General features: G+C 36.6%; 1 protein-coding gene across 1 annotated transcript in view; it reads right to left on the bottom strand.

Moving 5' to 3' along the window:
- Nucleotides 1-20,126, bottom strand: part of HMCN1 (hemicentin 1) — a 522,545-nt gene that overhangs the window by 411,932 nt on the left and 90,487 nt on the right. Inside the window, exon 2 of the mRNA XM_033853373.2 lies at nucleotides 3,372-3,442. Coding sequence (XP_033709264.1) covers nucleotides 3,372-3,442 — 71 coding nt within the window. The remainder of the gene's footprint in view (nucleotides 1-3,371; nucleotides 3,443-20,126) is intronic.

Here is a 20,126-nt window from a genome sequence, read left to right on the forward strand (position 1 = left end):
ATGAAACATAATTCAATTTAGTATGCAATTTAAAAATAAAGACAGTCACAATAAAAGAATCACGATGGAATACATATTTGGAATGCCAAACTTTTGAGTTTTTTCATCCTATGCCCCAATTATGCTCATACCGTATATAGTTCCAAATCAAGTCATGCACCCTACAGTGAACCAATAAAGTATTAAACTTCAAACTCTAATTTGGACTCCGTTAATTTGTACATAATGGTTCGTTTGTTCGTTTGTTCATTCATTCTTGCATTCATCAAAAATTCAGCACATTCTATATGCCAGGCATTTTACTAAGGGATTCACTGATGAGCTAAATCAGACATAGTTCTTCACTGTGAAACGCCAACTAGTTTGTGACGGAGAGAGGCAGTGAGATATGACCGAGCCTGGAGGATAGGGCGGGATTTTCTGAGGAACTGGTATTCCAGATGAGATTTTGAATATAGGATTTTAAACTAGGTTAAAGGAGCATGGACGTGAGGGCAGGATGAAGAACAAGAACTTCCTATGCAAGGAGAACAGCATGTGCAAAGGTCCTGTGGGGAGACAGGTGGGGATACAGACAGGAGGAGGCTCTATGCAAGGCCCCTGTGGCAGAGCTCAGGGTCCAAGGGAGAGAGCGGCTCTAGGAAGGGCTCTAGGTTGACAGGCTCAGGTCACTCATGAACTTGGGAAGACTTTGATGAGATGGGGGTAGGAGGTGAGTGGACTGGGTATTAGGGAGAAATGTTCAGAGATGTATTTTGAAATTATTTTGTCTGCCTGTCAGAGTAGAGAAAGGCCTGGAAAAATAAAAAGAAGAGTAAATGCAGGAAAATCACTTAGAAGCTTTTTTGCATTAATTTAGCCTAAAGATACAGTAACTGGGACTAGGACAGTGCCAATAGAAAAGGAGAAAAGTCAATTGATATCAAAATTATTTAGAAACTTAAAAACCAAGACTTGATTTATAGTTTGTATATTGGGGTGGGGAGGGGGGAGAGAGGCAGGGAATGGATATAGTAAGGATAACTCAGATCTTTGGTAGTATAACCAGAATATTGTAGGCATCATTCACAAAGATAACAAATACAGAACAAAGAGCAAGGATTTAGGACCAGATTTGGGGCAGTGGAAAGAGAACATTTGTGAGTTTCACTTTGGAGGGCCACTGAGACATCCAAGAGCCTGACATAAGGGTCTATTTCTCAGAGGAGAGGCCTAGGCTAGAAACATATTTATGTGGGTATGGACGATTTCCCCTAAAGAGAAGAAATAAAAATGAGAGAAAATATAGGGCCACTTTCAAAACCTCCTAGGATCCTAAACATTTAATGGTCAATTGGACAGAAATGAGCTGCCTAGGAAGCTGAGGAAAAGTGGGAAACAAAATGAGAGCACACGTAAGGTAAGAGAACGTCTCAAGAAGAAGGGAGGGGCCAGTATTGCCGAGAATTACACAGATGTTAATCTAATATGCTGACAAGTGAAATGCTACCGCTGCATTTAGCAAAATACAAATCATATATCACCAACTAGAGCTACTTTGACAGAGCAGGGGTGTGGCAACTAGATCGAAACAGACTGAGGAGTAGATGGGGAAGGGATGTGAAGAAAAGATGGCGGTCAATACAGACAATATTCTTGACACTGAAGGAACTGAGAGAGATAAGTTATTTGTAAGAGGATGTGAGAAAAACAGAGATTTGTTGTTTATTTTGTTTTGCTTATAATGGTTTGATTTGTTGGGATCCGTTTGTTTTGGGGGGAGACTGAAACATATTTAAAAGTAAATGGGAACCCTTAAGCAGTTGAAAAAAGAAGAAAAATACAGTTTGATAGGTTAAGATCCTGAGAAAGCCAAGGAGTTGTGATTAAGTAGGGAATGAGGATGGGATAGATACCAGACGTAGATGGATTACATGCTAGGTATGAGGAAGCAGAGGGCTTCCATTTATATATGCCTGTGTGTGAAACAGTAAGTGAGACAGCTTGCTCAGACTAGATCATTAGCTGAAATAGCCAGTAGTAAAAGGGTAATGGGATAGAGGTTCAAGAAGAATAGATAAGATTTGCAACTGTCATTGAGAGGAATGGGAGATATAATTGACCAAAGAAACATAGTAAGATCATGGAAGTACTAAGAGTCCAGTGAAAATAGGTGGTTATGTATTTACAGTGGAAGCAACCTGCCATGTTGTGAGGTTTCAACAGCACTTGGCCATCGGTGGACATAACTGCAGTCATTCAGGGATGAGGTTTTGCCTTTTGAACAGAAAAGCAATGGACAAGAAAGAAAAAGGAGTGTTTTTGAAATGACAGAGCTCTGAGCTAGATGGGAAGAAAGTGAAAAAGGAAAGATCTGATGGCCTTGGAGACAGGATAGGGGTCAATGGACTAGAGTGCTTGATGAGGGTGAAGGAGTAGTTGTAGTGTAAATAGCTGCAAAAACAAGCTTGTGGACCTGCTTGAATTAGTGATCTGAGAGACGGAACAGATTGGGGTGATCATAAGATCCAGAGGGTGTGTGTGAGAATAGAAGACTGAGATGGAGTACTGAAAAGGTCATTGAAGACAAATAGCACGTCAAAGAACTGAGAGGAGAAGGTTCTGACAGGTCATCCCCATCAATGCTGAAGTGCACCGGAATGACGGCAGCCCGAAAGGGGAAAGGCAGCCAATGATTCAGGTATCAATAGCTTAAATGAATGATGAGGATTGGCCAAAAGATCTGTAGGTGATTGCAGCAGAGACCATCCATGGAGGATAGGACAGTAAAACAGCCTCAAAGAAGCAATTCTTTTTTGACTAATGGATTTGGGAATAATGACCTCAAAGCAGCAATGAGGAGATGGTGCATATCAACCCTATCTCCAAGTCCTGTTTTCAGAATAACATTTAAACCAATTATTCATCTTCTCTACTAACAAAATTATACTTACAGTCAAAAATTTTGTAAAGATGACTTATAGCAAAGAATATCAAAATTACCATAATTATACCACTACTATTACAGGGAAAGAATTAACTGCTCCTTATGATTCTCAGGGAAAGGAGTCATCTGGAACAAGAGTCAGTAAACTTTTTCTCTAAAGCATCATACAGTAAACACTTCAGGCTTTGTGGGCCAGTCTGTCACAACTATGGAATTCTGCCACTGTTGCATGGAAGCGGCCATAGACAATGCATAAATGAAGGTGATATTTTGAACCCAATCTATCCCACTACCATATCTGTCATTCAAATTAAGTCAGAAAAAGTGGTATTAGAATTTAAAAACCAATAACCGCTGCTTTCAGACTTAAAACTAAAGAAAATCAGCCAGAAGTTCATTATTTTCCTTTCCCTTAAAAGAAATAAAATTGAATGCAAGAACTCACCTGAACGTAGAGTTCTCTGAGTTCATACTGAAATTTCTTGGGATCTGTGGTAACTGTTACTGGGCCAATTTCTGTGGAGATAAAAATGACATAGGTCAAAAATAGTGATCAATAGCGTTAAATACTTTAATGTACTATGTCTGCAAATGTCTTTTCACTATGCACTACATGGTTATTTAACAATTAGAAATAGTCAGCAAAACAACAAAGACCACTTCTCAATTTATAGCAACCAAAGAATACCTTAAAATTTGCTGTAAATTATGCATACCTTAAAAAGTGGATTTTTAGCCTCAGAAAATGCAGAGATAGTAAAAAGGTCACAGGACAAAGAGTCAGGAGACCCCAGTTTCAGTCTCTTTTTACTCTCACCAGTGAGTGATATTAATTGGGCACCTACTTTGTTGTTGAAGTCTAAATGAATCACTTATCCATCTTTTAATTCTTCTTTCTCAACTATAAATTGTAAATTTGTCTGCAAATAAAAAATTTAATACTAAACAAAAAGAAAACAAATGACCCTTCCCTGTCTATCCCACAGGGTTTTTAAGAACTTGTAGAAGCACAGATATGAGGATATTAAAAGTTCAGAAAACAGTCCCTATCACTTCCTTCACCATGGCTGGTACTGCTGTCGATCACTATCACCATTCTCCTAAGCTGGCTTTGACCACCATAATCATCTTTGGGGTCACTGACACCCTCATAACTGCCTTAATGTGCTGCACAAACCATTGTTTCAAGTGGAAACAGGTGAGGGGACCATTGCATTCCTTAGAACACCAAGATCTAAGTCAGGTGAAGAGAAAGAGCCCAGATACCAGTGTGGGTTAAATTGATTGATTGATTGATAGAACAATAGTGAGAAAGATATACATATACATAGATATATACAGCAGGTTTATAATAAACATTTTAATGTGCCAAGACCATTTTCTAAAAACAGAAAATCAACCTTTAAAATAGAAAAGCAGAAACTGGCCTTTACAGGTATCAATTACTTCCCCCAGGAAACATTCATATATTTAAGTAATAGTATTAAAATTCATCCAAGTATCATGTGTACAGACATATCACCTTAAGTTCCCAGGGTGGATGAAAATTTTTCTATTTTATCTAATGAAGATAACAATACAAAATTATAAAAGTACTTAACATTTAGTTTTTATAAGACATTATCTAGCTTCAAATGCTTACTGCTAGAAAAGGACTTTACAACTTCAAAGGCTAATAATTAATTAGCCAGGCCTTCTATAATGTGCTAAATGTGATATAAAAACAGACTTTTAGAATTTTAGAAATAAATGAGGTAAATTGGAAAGGAAGCACGATATGCCTGTCATAAGGCATGTAATTTTTCTTAGAAATTACATGAAAAAAATGTCACCATCCTTCACCAGATTAGACACCTTGCAGTATGCAAAAGGAATGGAGAGGCGATTGAAGAAACTGTGTGAAAATGCAAACATCTGCATTCTATACAGAGCAGAACAGTCACTGGCTGTGTAAAAGTCATGTCCTGAGTATATGGAAAATCGGAGAAGCCCACTCCCTCAAGATTAAACAAAGGCATACTTTGCAAAGGAATGCAAAACAGCAAAGAATATGCTAGGCAGTTACACCCTGACATATAAATTGTCAGCAGCACTGTCAAGCCAAGTTTCTATGTTCCTCCATGGTATAATACTGAAGTAATTCTAGAATTCAAAACTCAAGAAGTAGAAAGAAATACAAAGAACACTAGAAAAAAAAATTAATTATATGAAAATAAAAAGTACAGACATGCCAGAACATTCCCTATAATAATAATTTTTAAAATAACCCTGATATATGTCTGTTCTTCAATAGTGGAGATTAAGGGATGCTATTAAAATAGGAGGACTGATTCGCCTTCATTTAGTTATTGAGAGATTCAAATATCCACCTGTTTTCAACAAAGATAGGAAATATCTCCTGAAGCTCATTAATGTACATTTTTGCAAATCACACTGGACAGCTGAGGTAAAACTTCTATCAGTTATGAGCAATACTCAGGAGAGGTAAAGGCCCACTGAGCTGCCACATCCCTCCAGGTGTAAGCATCTTTTCAAACTCTTTTGAATTGAATGATATAACCATTTGGGAAAATCAGCCCTCCTCCCTCTCAGGACTTGTGTCCATTCCAGTCTTTCTCTTCATTTAACAGAGCCTTATGCCAGCTGTGTCATGAGCAATTTCCTCTTCTCTTCCTTTTTTCTCACGTTGGTTTCATCCCCTGTCAAGCCTTTGATGACATTCAACAGGTACAACTTTGCCTTCTCTTCCTTCCTGAACATGGTCCTCTATTGCTTATAAAATTAAATGGGAACCCTCCAAGGCATTTCAGGCCCTCTCTTCTATTTATCTAATCTTCCAACTTCGTCACACCCCTTAGCATGAAGCTACTGCTCTTCCTCATCCATGGCCATCACCATGTCCATGGCCATCTGCCCATACACCTCTTATTCTTTAAAGCCTGATTCAAGTCCTATCTTCTTGAATGTTTTGCCTTTTCTTCAATATGCTTTAATGTTGTTTGATGTCTGTATAATAAAGACATGGGAAGAATGAAGGTGAATAACATTTAACAGAATGCAGGGACAATATCCTATTTTATTCAACCATCAATCTCCAAACAGAATCCTCAAGCTAGATGGGGCATTAAAGATCATTTGGTTCAATTCTCTTATCTACAGACAAGAAAACTTGAGGTTCAGAGAAGATGACCCTGAAAGATTTTGGTAGTGAAGAAAGAGGTTAAGATATCTAGAAATATTTTCTACACTGAGCAACCTCCACACCTCACTAACATTTCCTCTTTTCCAAGATCTCCATTCTGTCAATGATTACATCACTATTAACTTTCTTCTTTCCTCTGGACCATAGGCAAGACAGGCCATGTTAGGAGTGCCTAATTCGATGCACACAATATCTAGAATTCTTTATTGTCACATGCCTGGATATTACCTTTAATAGAACAAAGAAAATTATCTCTCTTGCCTAGTAGGTATTATAACTAAAAACACAAAGAAACCTCACTAGAAAATTCCTTCTCTAATCTTTTTAACAAACACACATTGATCATGAACTATATATGGTTGCCACCGGTAGCATAAGGACGACCAAACATGAACCCTGCCTTCAAAGTCCTGATGGATCTAGTGGAGAAAATAAAACTAATATGTAATTACAGTACAATACAATAAATGCATAAAGAGAAGTATGGAAAAGGTAGTGTGGGAGTACTAATTAACATAGAAAAAAATTTTTTTCAGAATGAACCATGGGGATTTCAAAAAGGAAATGAAAATTTAGGATTCCATATTAGAGAAAACAAAAACGTTCTTTATTAAAACTAATTTCTTTTTAAATTCTATATATCAAGTTTTCACGACAGCCCTGTATTTTATCAAATTACTATTACCTATAACTATCGATATTTGCAAGTACAATTCACAATACTTTGTAACAGATAGTGGCTTCCTTTGAGCTTCACGACAACCTCATGAAGAAGTTAAAATACATACAATTATACAAAAAAACTGAAGGTTGGATGATAAGCCAAAGCCAGCCAGTCCCTTTGAAGGCTACCACAATACTGTGTGCCTGCGACATGATGGCATCTACCAGATAATACTATGGCTGCCATTGCTTTTTTGTCTCCCTCACTTGACTGTCAGCCCAAGGAGATGAATTGTCTCAGTGTACCTATAATGGAGTCTCAGTAAATGTCTGAAGACGTGAAGAAGGGAGAGAAGGGAAAAAAAAGAATAAAGGTTAAGCCCAGGCCTTCAGACCCTTTATTTTGTGCTCTTTTCATTTTACCATGGAGCCTCCACGCTATAGCTAAGACCACGCTACATGATCAGCATGATGACACTGACCAGTCAACTGAGCAAGTCTTCAGTTTACTCTTTTAACCAAATGTTTTGCTCTTTAATCAAGTTCTTGATGCAGATAATCAATAGATACAATTTTCCACATACAGCTTACCTTAAAAAGCAAAAGAACATTAAGGTAACATGTTATTAAAAATATAAGGAGTATGTCACGCTTCAGAAGACTACTTTTGATTTAAAAAAATAACTGTCTGAGACTCTTAAAAAAGCCTTTCCTCTTCTCATTAATTGTGTTATTTCCTGTTTCCTAGGGATTTATCAGATGGGTTGGATTTATTTCCAACATCTCAGCCATTGTTCTCTTAACCCGAGTTGCTGGATTGAATTTGAGAAAATAGTGGAAAGAAGTTCACAGTGTAATATTTTCTTTCACTGCTTCACTTGGCAAGATCGATATCCAGTTCCTCACTTCCTTTTTCCTTTCTACTAACAGATTTCTGATCCTTATAGTTTTTCTTCACTCAAAGTGGCTCCTTGATAATAAGAGGAATATTTACTGCTGCTTGCTGGGGTCTCAATACTGTCTGTGAATGATTTGATAACGATGTTCACAATTTCCTTGCTTTTTTGAAAAAAATTATGTAGTTCTTGGCTTTATATTTATAGTTATACATAAATATGTGAAAAGTTAAAATGAAAACCCCTAAGCTGCATTATAAATTAATATTTGCAAAGCACTGTAAAAGAACAAAAGAAATATATAAATCACAGGGCTTGCCATAATGGAAATTTAAATATAGTTGAAAACTTAAAAAAACAGCAAGGTATGAAAAATTAAACAGTTTAATCTAGCATCAGAGAAGCACAAGTGATATAGATACAGAGGGACAGCAAATTTCTTCAGTGTCCAGAGAAAGACCCCCAAGCTCTAGGGAAATATACAGTGAAGGTATCAGGGAGAAGATGTGGTACGGCACTTGAAGAGAACACTGGACACAGAGGGTGACGTCAGAGCAAAGAAATTCCAGGCACTGTGATATGGCCTATTCAAAACGCCTTCCATGAGCTGGATCTCAACACATTCCACTTTGTAAAAATTCCACTGTTAGTCAATAATTTTACACAAATCAATGATGTCTTCTATGTGCAAAGTTGCTAATATAAATATATACATATTCAAAATATTAATATTGTTTACATGAAAATTAATAAATTATGTTTCTTGCCTTGGGATGGTACAGAAAATCAGATTAATAACTATATTTACTTTCACTGTTTTCAGTTGAATCTACGATACACTCTTTCCAGATTTCTCTCTCCTCACTTAATTATAATGTTGCTGTCCAGCACCATTTTTAAATGATTTGCATCTAAACCACAAAAACAAAACTGTTTCCTGACTTTGAGCTGAGCCAATGCCAAGTATATTTCAGGCCTCATTTAATTGAGCACATGCCTACTCACATTAGAAGAGGTAATTTTCAAGACCACTTAAAGGCCCTTAATGATTATTTTGACACGAAGTGATGTACTTGGTGTGTTTTATAAAATCTGAGTCAAAGATGAATTCATGTACAGCATGTTATCTAATACTGATTACATAGCATTCTGATTTAATTTCCAAAAAGATTATTCATTTAACAGTGAGTTGTATAACCTTAAACGTATGCACTTAGCAACACTGCAGATAATATATGTATAATGAAAGGCTCATTTCACTTGGACTGAACAGGATATAGAAAAAGTCATGAACATGAATTCCGTAATGTTTCACAGCTGTTTAGAGGAGGAAGCAAAGAAGAATGCCTTAATAATTGACAGTCCTCACAGGACTGTGAGGTATACTGAGTAGGATGTTATTGCTTAGACTGGACTTTGGCCAGGGCTCCAGCAAGCATTCTTACAACAACAGCCGTGGGATTTTTAATGGCCAACAAAATTCAGACGCTCAGTTTCACCTGTAATACTAAAAATGGCATTTTTTGTTTTTTGAGCAAAGATGTTGCTGATTATACGGATCTGAAAATGAAAACTCCAAGATAACAAATTCTTTTTTAAATACATCTTTATTGGAGTACAACTGCTTCACCATACTGTGTTAGTTTCTGTTACAAAACAAAGCAAATCAGCCATATGCATACACATGTCCCCATATCCCCTCCCTCTTGAGCCTCCCCCTCCCATCCTCCCTATCCCACCCCTCTAGGTCATCGCGAAGCACCGAGCCCATCTCCCTGTGCTCTGCTGCTGCTTCCCACCAGCCAACTATTTTACATTCGGTAGTGTATATATGTCGATGCTACTCTCACTTCGCCCCAGCTTCGCCCTCCCACCCCATGTCAAGAATTCCATTCTCTATGTCTACCTCTTTATTCCTGCCCTGCAACTAGGTTCATCAGTACCATTCGTTTTTTTTAGATTCCATATATATGTATTAGCATACGGTATTTGTTTTTCTCTTTCTGACTTACGTCACTCTGTGTGACAGTCTCTAGGTCCATCCACCTCACTACAAATAACTCAATTTCGTTTCTTTTTATGACTAATATTCCATTGTATATATGTGCCACATCTTCTTTATCCATTCGTCTGTCGATGGACATTTAGGTTGGTTCCATGTCCTCGCTATTGTAAACAGTGCTGCCGTGAACATTGTGGTGCATGTCTATTTTTGAATTAAGGTTTTCTCAGGGTATATGCCCAGTAGTGGGATTGCTGGGTCATATGGTATTTCTATTTTTAGTTTTTTAAGGAACCTCCATACTGTTTTCCATAGTGGTTATATCAATTTACATTCCCACCAACACTGCAAGAGGGTTCCCTTTTCACCACACCCTTTCCAGCATTTATTGTTTCTAGCGTTTTTGATAATGGCCATTCTGACCGGCATGAGGTAATAACGTCATTGTAGTTTTGATTTGCATTTCTCTAATATTTAGTGATGTTGAGCAGCTTTTCATGTGTTTCTTGGCCATCTGTATGTCTTCTTTGGAGAAATGTCTATATAGGTCTTCCGCCCATTTTTTAACTGGATTGTTTGTTTTTTTGATATTGAGCTCCATGAGCTGTTTGTATATTTTGGAGATTAATCCTTTGTCTGTTGTTTCATTTGCAAATATTTTCTCCCATTCTGAGGGTTGTCTTTTTGTCTTTTTTATGGTTTCCTCTGCTGGGCAAAAGCTTTTAAGTTTAATTAAGTCCCATTTGTTTATTTTTGTTCTTATTTCTGTTACTCTAGGAGATGGGTCAAAAATGATCTTGCTGTGGTTTATGTCAAAGAGTGTTTTTCCTATGTTTTCCTCTAACAGTTTTATAGTGTCTGGTCTTACATTTAAGTCTTTAATCCATTTGGAGTTTAAGATAAACTCCAGAAAAAGATATCACAAAAAAAGAAAATTATAGACCAGTATCACTGATGAACATAGATGCAAAAATCCTGAGCAAAACACTAGCAAACAGAATCCAACAGCACATTAAAAGGATCATACACCATGATCAAGTGGGGTTTATCCCAGGGATGCAAGAATTCTTCAGTATAAGCAAATCAATCAATGTGATACACCATATTAACAAATTGAAGAATAAAAACCATATGATCATCTCAATAGATGCAGAAAAAGCTTTCGACAAAATTCAACACCATTTATGATAAAAACTCTCCAGAAAATGGGCATAAAGGGAACCTACCTCAACATAATAAAGGCCATAAATGACAAACCCACAGCAAGCATCATATTCAATAGTGAAAAACTGAAAGCACTTCCACTAGGATCAGGAACAAGACAGGATGTCCGCTCTCGCCACTCTTATTCAACATAGTTTTGGAAGTCCTAGCCATGACAATCAGAGAAGAAATAAACGGAATACAATTTGGAAAAGAAGTAAAACTGTCACCGTTTGCAGGTGACATGATACTATACATAGAAAATCCTGAAGATGCCACCAGAAAACTAATAGAACTAATCAATGAATCTGGTAAGGTTGCAGCATACAAAATTAATGTACAGAAATCTCTGACATTCCTATACACCAACAACGAAAAATCAGAAAGAAAAATTAAGGAAACACTCCCATTCACCACTGCAACAAAAAGAATAAAATACCTAGGAATAAACCTGCCTAAGGAGGTGAAAGACTTGTACTCAGAAAACTATAAAACACTGATGAAAGAAATCAAAGATGACATAAACAGATGGAGAAATATACCATGTTCTTGGACTGGAAGAATCAATATTGTGAAAATGACTATACTGCCCAAAGCAATCTACAGATTCAATGCAATCCCTATCAAACCATCAATGGCATTCTTCACAGAATTAGAACAAAAAATCTTACAATTCATATGGAAACACAAAAGACCCCAAATAGCCACAGCAATCTTGAGAAAGAAAAACGGAGCTGGAGGAATCAGACTCCCAGACTTCAAACTTTACCACAAAGCTACAGTAATCAAGACAGTATGGTACTGGCACAAAAACAGAAATACAAATCAGTGGTACAGCATACACTGCCCAGAGATAAACCCCTGCACATATGGGCACCTAATTTACGACAAAGGAGGCAAGAACATACAATGGACAAAAGACAGCCTCTTCAATAAGTGGTGCTGGGAAAACTGGACAGCTACATGTAGAAGAATGAAATTAGAACACTACCTAACACCAAACACTAAAATGGCATTTTAACATCAAAATATATCCAAGTATTGACAAGGTATACTCAGATAATAAAACATATAATATTTTAAGTCATGCTATTTAATCAAATTTAACTAACAAGCTTTCCAATGTGATCAAGATACTCTGAAAGCAAACAAGAAGAAAATTAATACTATTTTCCAGAACATTTTTAAATTTAGATATGATATTCTTATAGGAGACTGTGTTTAAAACTTTAAAATGAAAAATATTAGAATTCATTTCAAAGTTTTAATTGTTCTCTTAGACAATTCTTTAGCATTAATAGTCTTCCAAATAAAAGCAAACATTGGGGGGGATAAAGAAAAGAAAAACTATAAAAGGAGCAGTAAAATGTTTTTGAAAAAGAAAATAATATGCTTGAAAATCCTTAGAAAAGAATCATTAATATTGCTGAAATTTCCACATGTTAGGAAAACACACTTAACTTCAGCCCTGATTGTTCCCACAACTAAACAAATACATGCAGTCCTTTGATCACGTTTTCAGGGAAAATACAATTCAGTGGTCCAAAACCATATTTACGAAGTAAACACTTTATTTGCAAACAATGAGAATCAGAGGCATGGCAAAATATAGATGATTTTCATGTGTCTGTATATATGTTATAATATGTGTATGCTTTTCCCTAAATACTTGCATTCATTCATTCATTCAACAAACAGGCACTCTATCCTTAAGCTTGGTTCAAATAGGCAGGAGAAAGCAAATACATTTAAAGAGTGGGGTCTTGAGTATAAGAGAGTCAGAAGTATCTGGGTGTACCTTATAAACAAAGAGGTGGCTGAATGGACTTGTGACCGGTACAGTTGTACCAGGCCCTACTCTCAAAAGAACCCCTGCTTTGGGGTTTAATGCTTTGCAGTCACTGTCTTGAAATAATTTTATGTCTGAATTTATGTTTCGTAAAGCAAACTTCAATGGGAAGATGTTAACATGTACTCCAAGTTTTTAGCCTCATCTCATACATGGTCCTGCCCCTATCACCTTCTGGGGACAGGTTCTCAGCCACCTGTTCACCCACCCTCATATGCCCCCAGCCATACCCAGCACCCCAGTCCCTGCTTCTGCCATCTGCCCCAGTGAGGACCTGGATGTGAGGATTGGGAGGGTTAGGATGAGGGCACTCAAGTGCTGGCCAAGGTTAGAGGCCAAGTCTTAGCCTCTCAGCTGGGACAAGCCTTTTAATGAACTCCCAATTCATATGCCAGGCACTTCCCAGCACCAAGGTTTAAAGATCTCTGGGGGTCATCTGTCTGCCAAGAGTTGAGGCAATGGGGCCAGAGACGGAGGAGATATCTGGCTCAACTTCACCAGACCCTGCTTCCAGCTTGAGCACAGTGCTTGGGTCCCAATGGCAGGAGGGGGAATCTGACAGCCTTCATTCCTAGGTGGGACCTCAGGGACCAGAGGGGCCAGTGTGGGTCTGCACTTGAACCACAGGTATCCTGCTACCCAGGGGCGCTCCCTTCGCAGGAGCCATGCCAGGAGGATCTTCTCTTCCTCCTTGCAACCTTTGTAGCCTAGCTTAAACCACTAAGCGAATTTTACCATCCATCTTTATTTTGTGCAATGTCAATATTAGATGCAAATATCAGAGCATTTGACTATTAGGTAGATTTACCCAAATTATACAATTTGTATTTCACGGCTGATACCAGATGGTGCCTCCAGCTTTCCAGAAGAGACACACAAGTCAGATTTGGGAAGGTTGAAGGAGGAACCATTCATTTATAATCCCAGCAACAGGATGAATGTTCCAGGTTTATCATGACATTGAATTAAATAGTACTCCTTATTGAAAAACATAAAGGATTTTTTAAATGAAAAAAGACCACGGTTACATAAAAGAAAGCTAAATATTAAAATGTTATTCTGCCAAGTTAATTTATGGATTTAATACATTAAAAATCTCAAAAACAATATTTTTTGGCTTATGTTTTAGAATACTTAGCAACAATATTCCTAAGTTTATTCTGAACAGCACATGGGCAATCATATCAATGAAAACTGGCCAAAAAAACTATAAACAGGACATCTTAAGCATGAATAACTAAGAGGATAGAAGTGTTGACATACAAATATGTAATAAGTAGAAAAGAATTAATAATTATATACAAACTAGCATCTGAAGACAAGATGCATAAAGTAAGATTATTTATTTTAAAAATATTTATTTCTAATTCATATTTTACAGTATCGAGTAAAAATAAGCTCCAAAGGGTTAAATGGTTCAATATAACCATTGTAATTATTTCAACTGAATATAAATTAGAATATATATCAGATATATATAGAAAAATAACATTCTCCTTTTCAAAGTAATAGAAGAAATCACAAGGGGAAATACTGACAGATATGAATATATGAAAATTAAGTAAAAATTAAAATCTAAAAAAGATATAAAGCCAGATTTGCCAACATTTATGTCATCAATTAAAATAAATTAAAATCTATACTATCTGAAGAGATCAAATTTTTACAAAAAAAATAATAAAGTACCAATCACTAAATGAAAGGAAAATTCATTAGAAGAAGGATAACAACAAAAAAAAAAGACCAGAAACAAACGCTCATATTTAGTTATAGCAAAAGAGAGTGAACTGCAGCAAATCTGAAGTATCTTGTAAGAAAGAAAATGATTTTGTTTAATATTTTCACTCAAACCAGTATCATAGTAAACCTGCAGTACTGGTACGGTTGTTAAGATTATAAGTGGCCGTAACTTTTGTGAAATTCACTGTAGTTATGTGTATGACACAATTATAGGTATGATAAGTCTTAAAAGTATCTTGTGATAAAGTCATTTCCCGCTTTGTTATAATCCGCTGAAAATAGATACTGATATTATTAGGATATCAATAATGTCAAAATAGAGAAATGATTATAAACATGATTCTCTAAATAATATTAGGCAGCAATTAAACTACTGTTCCATGTAGAAACACAAGTGAATGTTCATCTTACAACATTAAAAAGCAAAACATAGAATTATAGGTACCTTGATTGCAACCATCTACAAAGACACAGACGCATAAAAACAAATTCTGAAAGGTCACACCACAGTAAAAATTGATTCTTGGAATAAGTGGAGTGATGATTGCTTTTTTCTTTCTTCAAATTTTTCAAATTATGTGTACTTGTAATTTAAGGAGAAAGAGAAGAATTTCACTTGATCACAGACAAGTATGAGGTTTTGTTCATAAATTCTGGCTGACTGTGGTTCTTAATTGGTTTAAATTGGTCACTGGAGAAAAGAGGCAAAAATATTTTTCAGCATCGGGCAACATATCCAGAAAAGCATTGATTTGAGACATTATCTGTTAATGTTGTGAGGCAAAATATTTTAACTATTTAGAATCTAACCAGAACAGTCATTGTCTGGATATGGTATTCTTTTCTAATCTTCTCACTTCCAGCTTCCAGCTTTCTTTCAAACGCCCAACTCTTGACAATGTCATCTTCCTACTGTTAGTCTTTATTGAATATACAAAGAATTCCTTTTGATTGGATGAAATAAAACACTTGTAACACGGAAGCTCAATCACAGTCACATTTTGTTTCTCTTCTGCTTATTACTGACTTTTTTCTCTACACACTCTTGCAATGACGTGTGTTCATATACACATGTGTGTCTTCTGTTTTGCTTTTTTTCTCTTCATAGAAAAAATATGGGAAATAGGAAATACCCAGTATAATTGTAAATACTGAACATGAAACCAAATCATCACTGTGAATATGCATTTTAAATTTAAATACCTCTCCTACTGGGAAGAAGTTCACAGTATTCATCTTTTTTTTTTTTTTTCTTTTTGCGGTACACGAGCCTCTCACTGTTGTGGCCTCTCCCGCTGCGGAGCACAGGTTCCGGACGCGCAGGCCCAGCGGCCATGGCTCACGGGCCCAGCCACTCCGCGGCATGTGGGATCTTCCCGGACCGGGTCACGAGCCCGTATCCCCTGCATCGGCAGGCGGACTCTCAACCACTGCGCCACCAGGGAAGCCCCCAGAGTATTCATCTTAGTTGGTAACTAAAAGCATCCCAGATTTGGAAGTTACTATAGTCTAAAGGAATGAAGTTAATTTACTATGTGCCATTGTGAATAGACTCCAAAGGCATTTTCAACTCAAGACAAACCCGTGCATCGTGCCCGTACCTGGTAAGAGGAAAGCATCCACATAGGAGCCACCTCACTTCTCCTCCCACATCACCAGCGCACTACTGCATTAGCAAGGAGAGGGATGTCCCCATAGATACCAAGAGGCTGTGGCACATATCCACATCAAGGACAAGAGACACTCTGTGGCATTTCTCTTGTATCACAGTGATCAGTCCTTTCTTACCATTCAGGGTTTCAATACCTCTGCTCCAAGCTCCCATGCTTCCCTATTTTACTCTGAAGGACATTCCTATTAACCAATTATATCAAGCCTTCTCTTTAAAACTTGAACTGCAAAAGGCAGGAGTTGTTTCCTTTTCGTACTACATTCCTCAAACCAAAATAATTAATATGTTTTACAGACATCCATTAATAAAAATTAGCAGAGACACTGAGAGGGAGATTTGGCCAAGTGAAATTCCCAACCAAACTGATTAATAATAGTGCTTAGATGCGTGCTGATCCAGACACCACCAGAAAATCTACATAGTCTAGATGAAAAGTGACATTGGATTTGGGAAACTGTCCGCTCGCATGGCCCTCATTTACTAAATGTTTGACCTAAGAGTCAGTCGGTTGTCTTTCTTAAGAGCTCAGGCACTGGAATCAAAACTACTTGGGTTAGAAGCAAGGCTCTGCCACATAATAGTTTTTTGGTTTTGTTTTTAATTTTTATCCAGTTCCTAAATCTCAATGGCTTTCAGTTTCCCCATCTATAAAGTGGGGAAAATAATCATAGCTACACCACTGTGTTGTCGTGAGAGTTTAATCAGGATAGCATGCATGATGCAATGCTTGGAATGGATTAAACACGCTAACTCTGCTATTGCTACTGCTGCTACCGCCAGTAACTTTCATGACAATGTAAAATACATTATGTTATGTACTATGATTGGTTATATAAAAATCTACTATAATATAAGGAACAAATTCAGTCTTAGAGTTTAGAAAAACATAATACTTTTCTTGTGCTTATCACTGCTTAAGATGATTTAATGAATTTGAATTTCCAACTCAAATCGCATTAGTTAAGTAAGGTGTGTTGTTTTTTTTTTAAGGTACATTCTTATCAAGCCATGCCTCCTAAAAAAACTTCTTATTTTTACCTTGCATCAGATGAAAAATGTCAAACTTTTAGACAAATAAAACTCTTGCTGGCCTTTGGAGATAACAAAACAACATATCTCATACCTGTCATTAAATCAGATCTCAGAATCTGAAGTTACATGATCAAGCATTTCAAAAATATGTTTGATCTTTAATTTCCACTTCTCTGATACTTAAAAATATTAATCCCCAAACAGGATTGAGATAAGAACAGCATTTATCAAAAAGAGAAAACAGGTATCTGATTTAGGGTTGCTAATGAATATAAGAAAATACTACTGTCAAGTTCTATTTTCTATTCACTCTTCCCAAAGTAATGTAGAAAAATGTCCACCTCTACACCTTTGTTTATATTTTTTCTATATAGGAGACTGTTCTCTCCCTTATCAAACTTTCCTTTAAGATTTAATTCAGGTCCCAACTTTTTTGGAACAAATTCCTGAGTGTTTCAATCCTTAGAGGTCACTCCTCTGAATTCTTTTAATGACATATCTCAACTGTTAAGTATTTACCCAATGTGGTAAATGTCCTCTAAAATGGCCTCCAATGACCCCCACTACCTGATACTCACACCCTTGTGTAATCGCCTCTCCTTAAGAATGGGTTGAACCTAATAACTTGCTTCTAATGAAGAGAACAGGGCAAAAGGGATGGGATGTCACCCACCACTGGGATTAGGTTGCAAAGAGACTATGCCTTCTGTCTTGCATGTACTCTCTTGCTCTCTGATGGAAATTACCCATATAAGCTTCCCTATTATCCTATGGAGAGGTTCACGTGGCAAGGACAGAGGGCATCCCCTGGCCAACAGCCAGCAAGTAACTCAATCCTGACAACAGCCATGTGAGTAACAAAGTGGACCTTCTCCAGTCAAGCCATGCAATGACCACAGACTCAGTTAGTGCCTTAATTGTAGACTTGTGGGAGACCCTGAATCAGGGGACCCAGCTACATTTTACTGGGATTCCTGACTCCCAAAAAGTATGATTTAATAACTGTTTGTTATGTTACAACACTAAGGTTTGGAATAATTTTCCATGCAGCAATAGATTCATTTAACTCCATATTCAGTCTCCATAGCTAGATTATAACTTCTCTGATGACAGCAACTGTGATATTTTGAATCTCCATCATTTGGACAGTGACCTTCACTGTGTGATGATGGTAAAGTTACAGAAATACTTAGACAACAATTTTGAACAATATATACAAGTATTACTTTAAAAGTCACTATAAATTGCAGTATCTTCAGAAATCTGTAATTTAATTTGCAAAACAGAGAAAATATAAACATATGTATGTATATATGCATGTGTTTATAATAAGTAAATGCCCACAACAGAAACAGATCATAAATGACCAAATTTAGAAGAGGCAAAGAAGTAATAATTAAGGAAATGAAAAGTGTGATATCTGGAAAATCAGAAAACAGTATGGCTATCTGAAAAATATTTAAGAAAAAAATACTAAGCATTACAAAATCTCTTAAAACTATGGCATTTAATCCTAAAAATTAAAGAAATAGTGAACATTAATAGAAACGATGTCATTCATACATTATCTCTAATGGTGCCTATGAATTTCATCATGATCATTAAAGCAATAAAGTTAGGTGGATGAATTAAGCAAAGAAAATTCAAAGAAACTGAAATTGAATTCAAGACTCTAAAGAAGTTATTAATAAAGCATTCACTCTGACAAGAATAAATGGACAAAAATTTAAGCTCTCTTCTGGCAAACACTCTTCTTCCAACACTTTTTAATTCAATAAATCATCTTTCAGTCCCTACTAGGTAATCATACCCCATGCCTGAAGCTGACCACCGGAAGCCTGGTAAAACAGTTCATATTGCAGCCCAATTGCTTTGTGAATTTGTGATGTTTTAATTCTGTAAATCTCAACTCACCTATCAAGTTTACTGTAAAAAAGCTGAATATGTTTGGCACAGGTCATAAGGAAGAAAGTTTAGAAGGCATATTTCGGAGATGGAATACAACAGACTAGCATAGAACAGAATTGTGAAGTGCACTGTTCTTAGTGCAAGGGAACCAACTGTGGAGGACACAGAAGTGATCTCCTTCCCCGTGGATTTCACAGTATGAGAGAGAAAATGGACACTAAAACAAGTAAACAAGCAAAGAGGAAAAAAAATAGCAACAGGTTGGAATAAGTGTTGTGATGGAAATAAGCAGGCTATGGGACAAATAATGGGCAGAGGGGCTGCTTAATAGTACAGCATCAAGGAAGACCTCTTTCATTTCCTTTGTGCAAAACTAATGTCCATAATCTTTCTCCATTTTTATACTGGGCTGTTGCTCTTTTTGTGTCAATCTGTGAAAGGTGTTTATATTAAGTAAATTAGGTTTTGTCTGTGACATCAGTTGTGAAGTTTTTTCTACCTCGATGTCTCTTGTGGCAATTTTGGTCATGTAGAAATAGTTTTCTTTTATGTAGTGATAAAATTTATTACTCTTTTCCCTATGGTTCTTGGTTTTTATCATAGTTGGGAAAACTTTCTTCATGCTGAAGTTATATAGAGTTCTCCCATGATGTCTTCTAGTCCTTTCAAGGTTTATGTTTTAGATTTACATCTATGGTCCATTTGAAGTTTCTGCGGGTGTAAGCTATGAAGTATGGATCCACTTCTCTTCCAGATGGCTACCCTGTTGGCTCATCATTATTTATTGAAAAATCAATTTTTCCCTACTGATATTACATGCCACTACAATTCATGTATGTATTCTACATTTTTTTCCATTGATCTTTTGCTTCATGCCCAGAACCAAATTGTCTTAAAAACTGAGGCATGTTTTAATCTCAGGTGGGGCTAATTTCCACATCATCACTCTCCTTTTGCTGAATTTTCCTAGCTATTGGTGCTTATATATTTTCTATAACAAGATCAGCCTATCTAGGTCCAAAAACATCCTGTA

The sequence above is a fragment of the Tursiops truncatus genome, chromosome 1 (assembly GCF_011762595.2).
Source record: "Tursiops truncatus isolate mTurTru1 chromosome 1, mTurTru1.mat.Y, whole genome shotgun sequence".
NCBI classification, from domain to species: Eukaryota; Metazoa; Chordata; class Mammalia; order Artiodactyla; family Delphinidae; genus Tursiops; species Tursiops truncatus.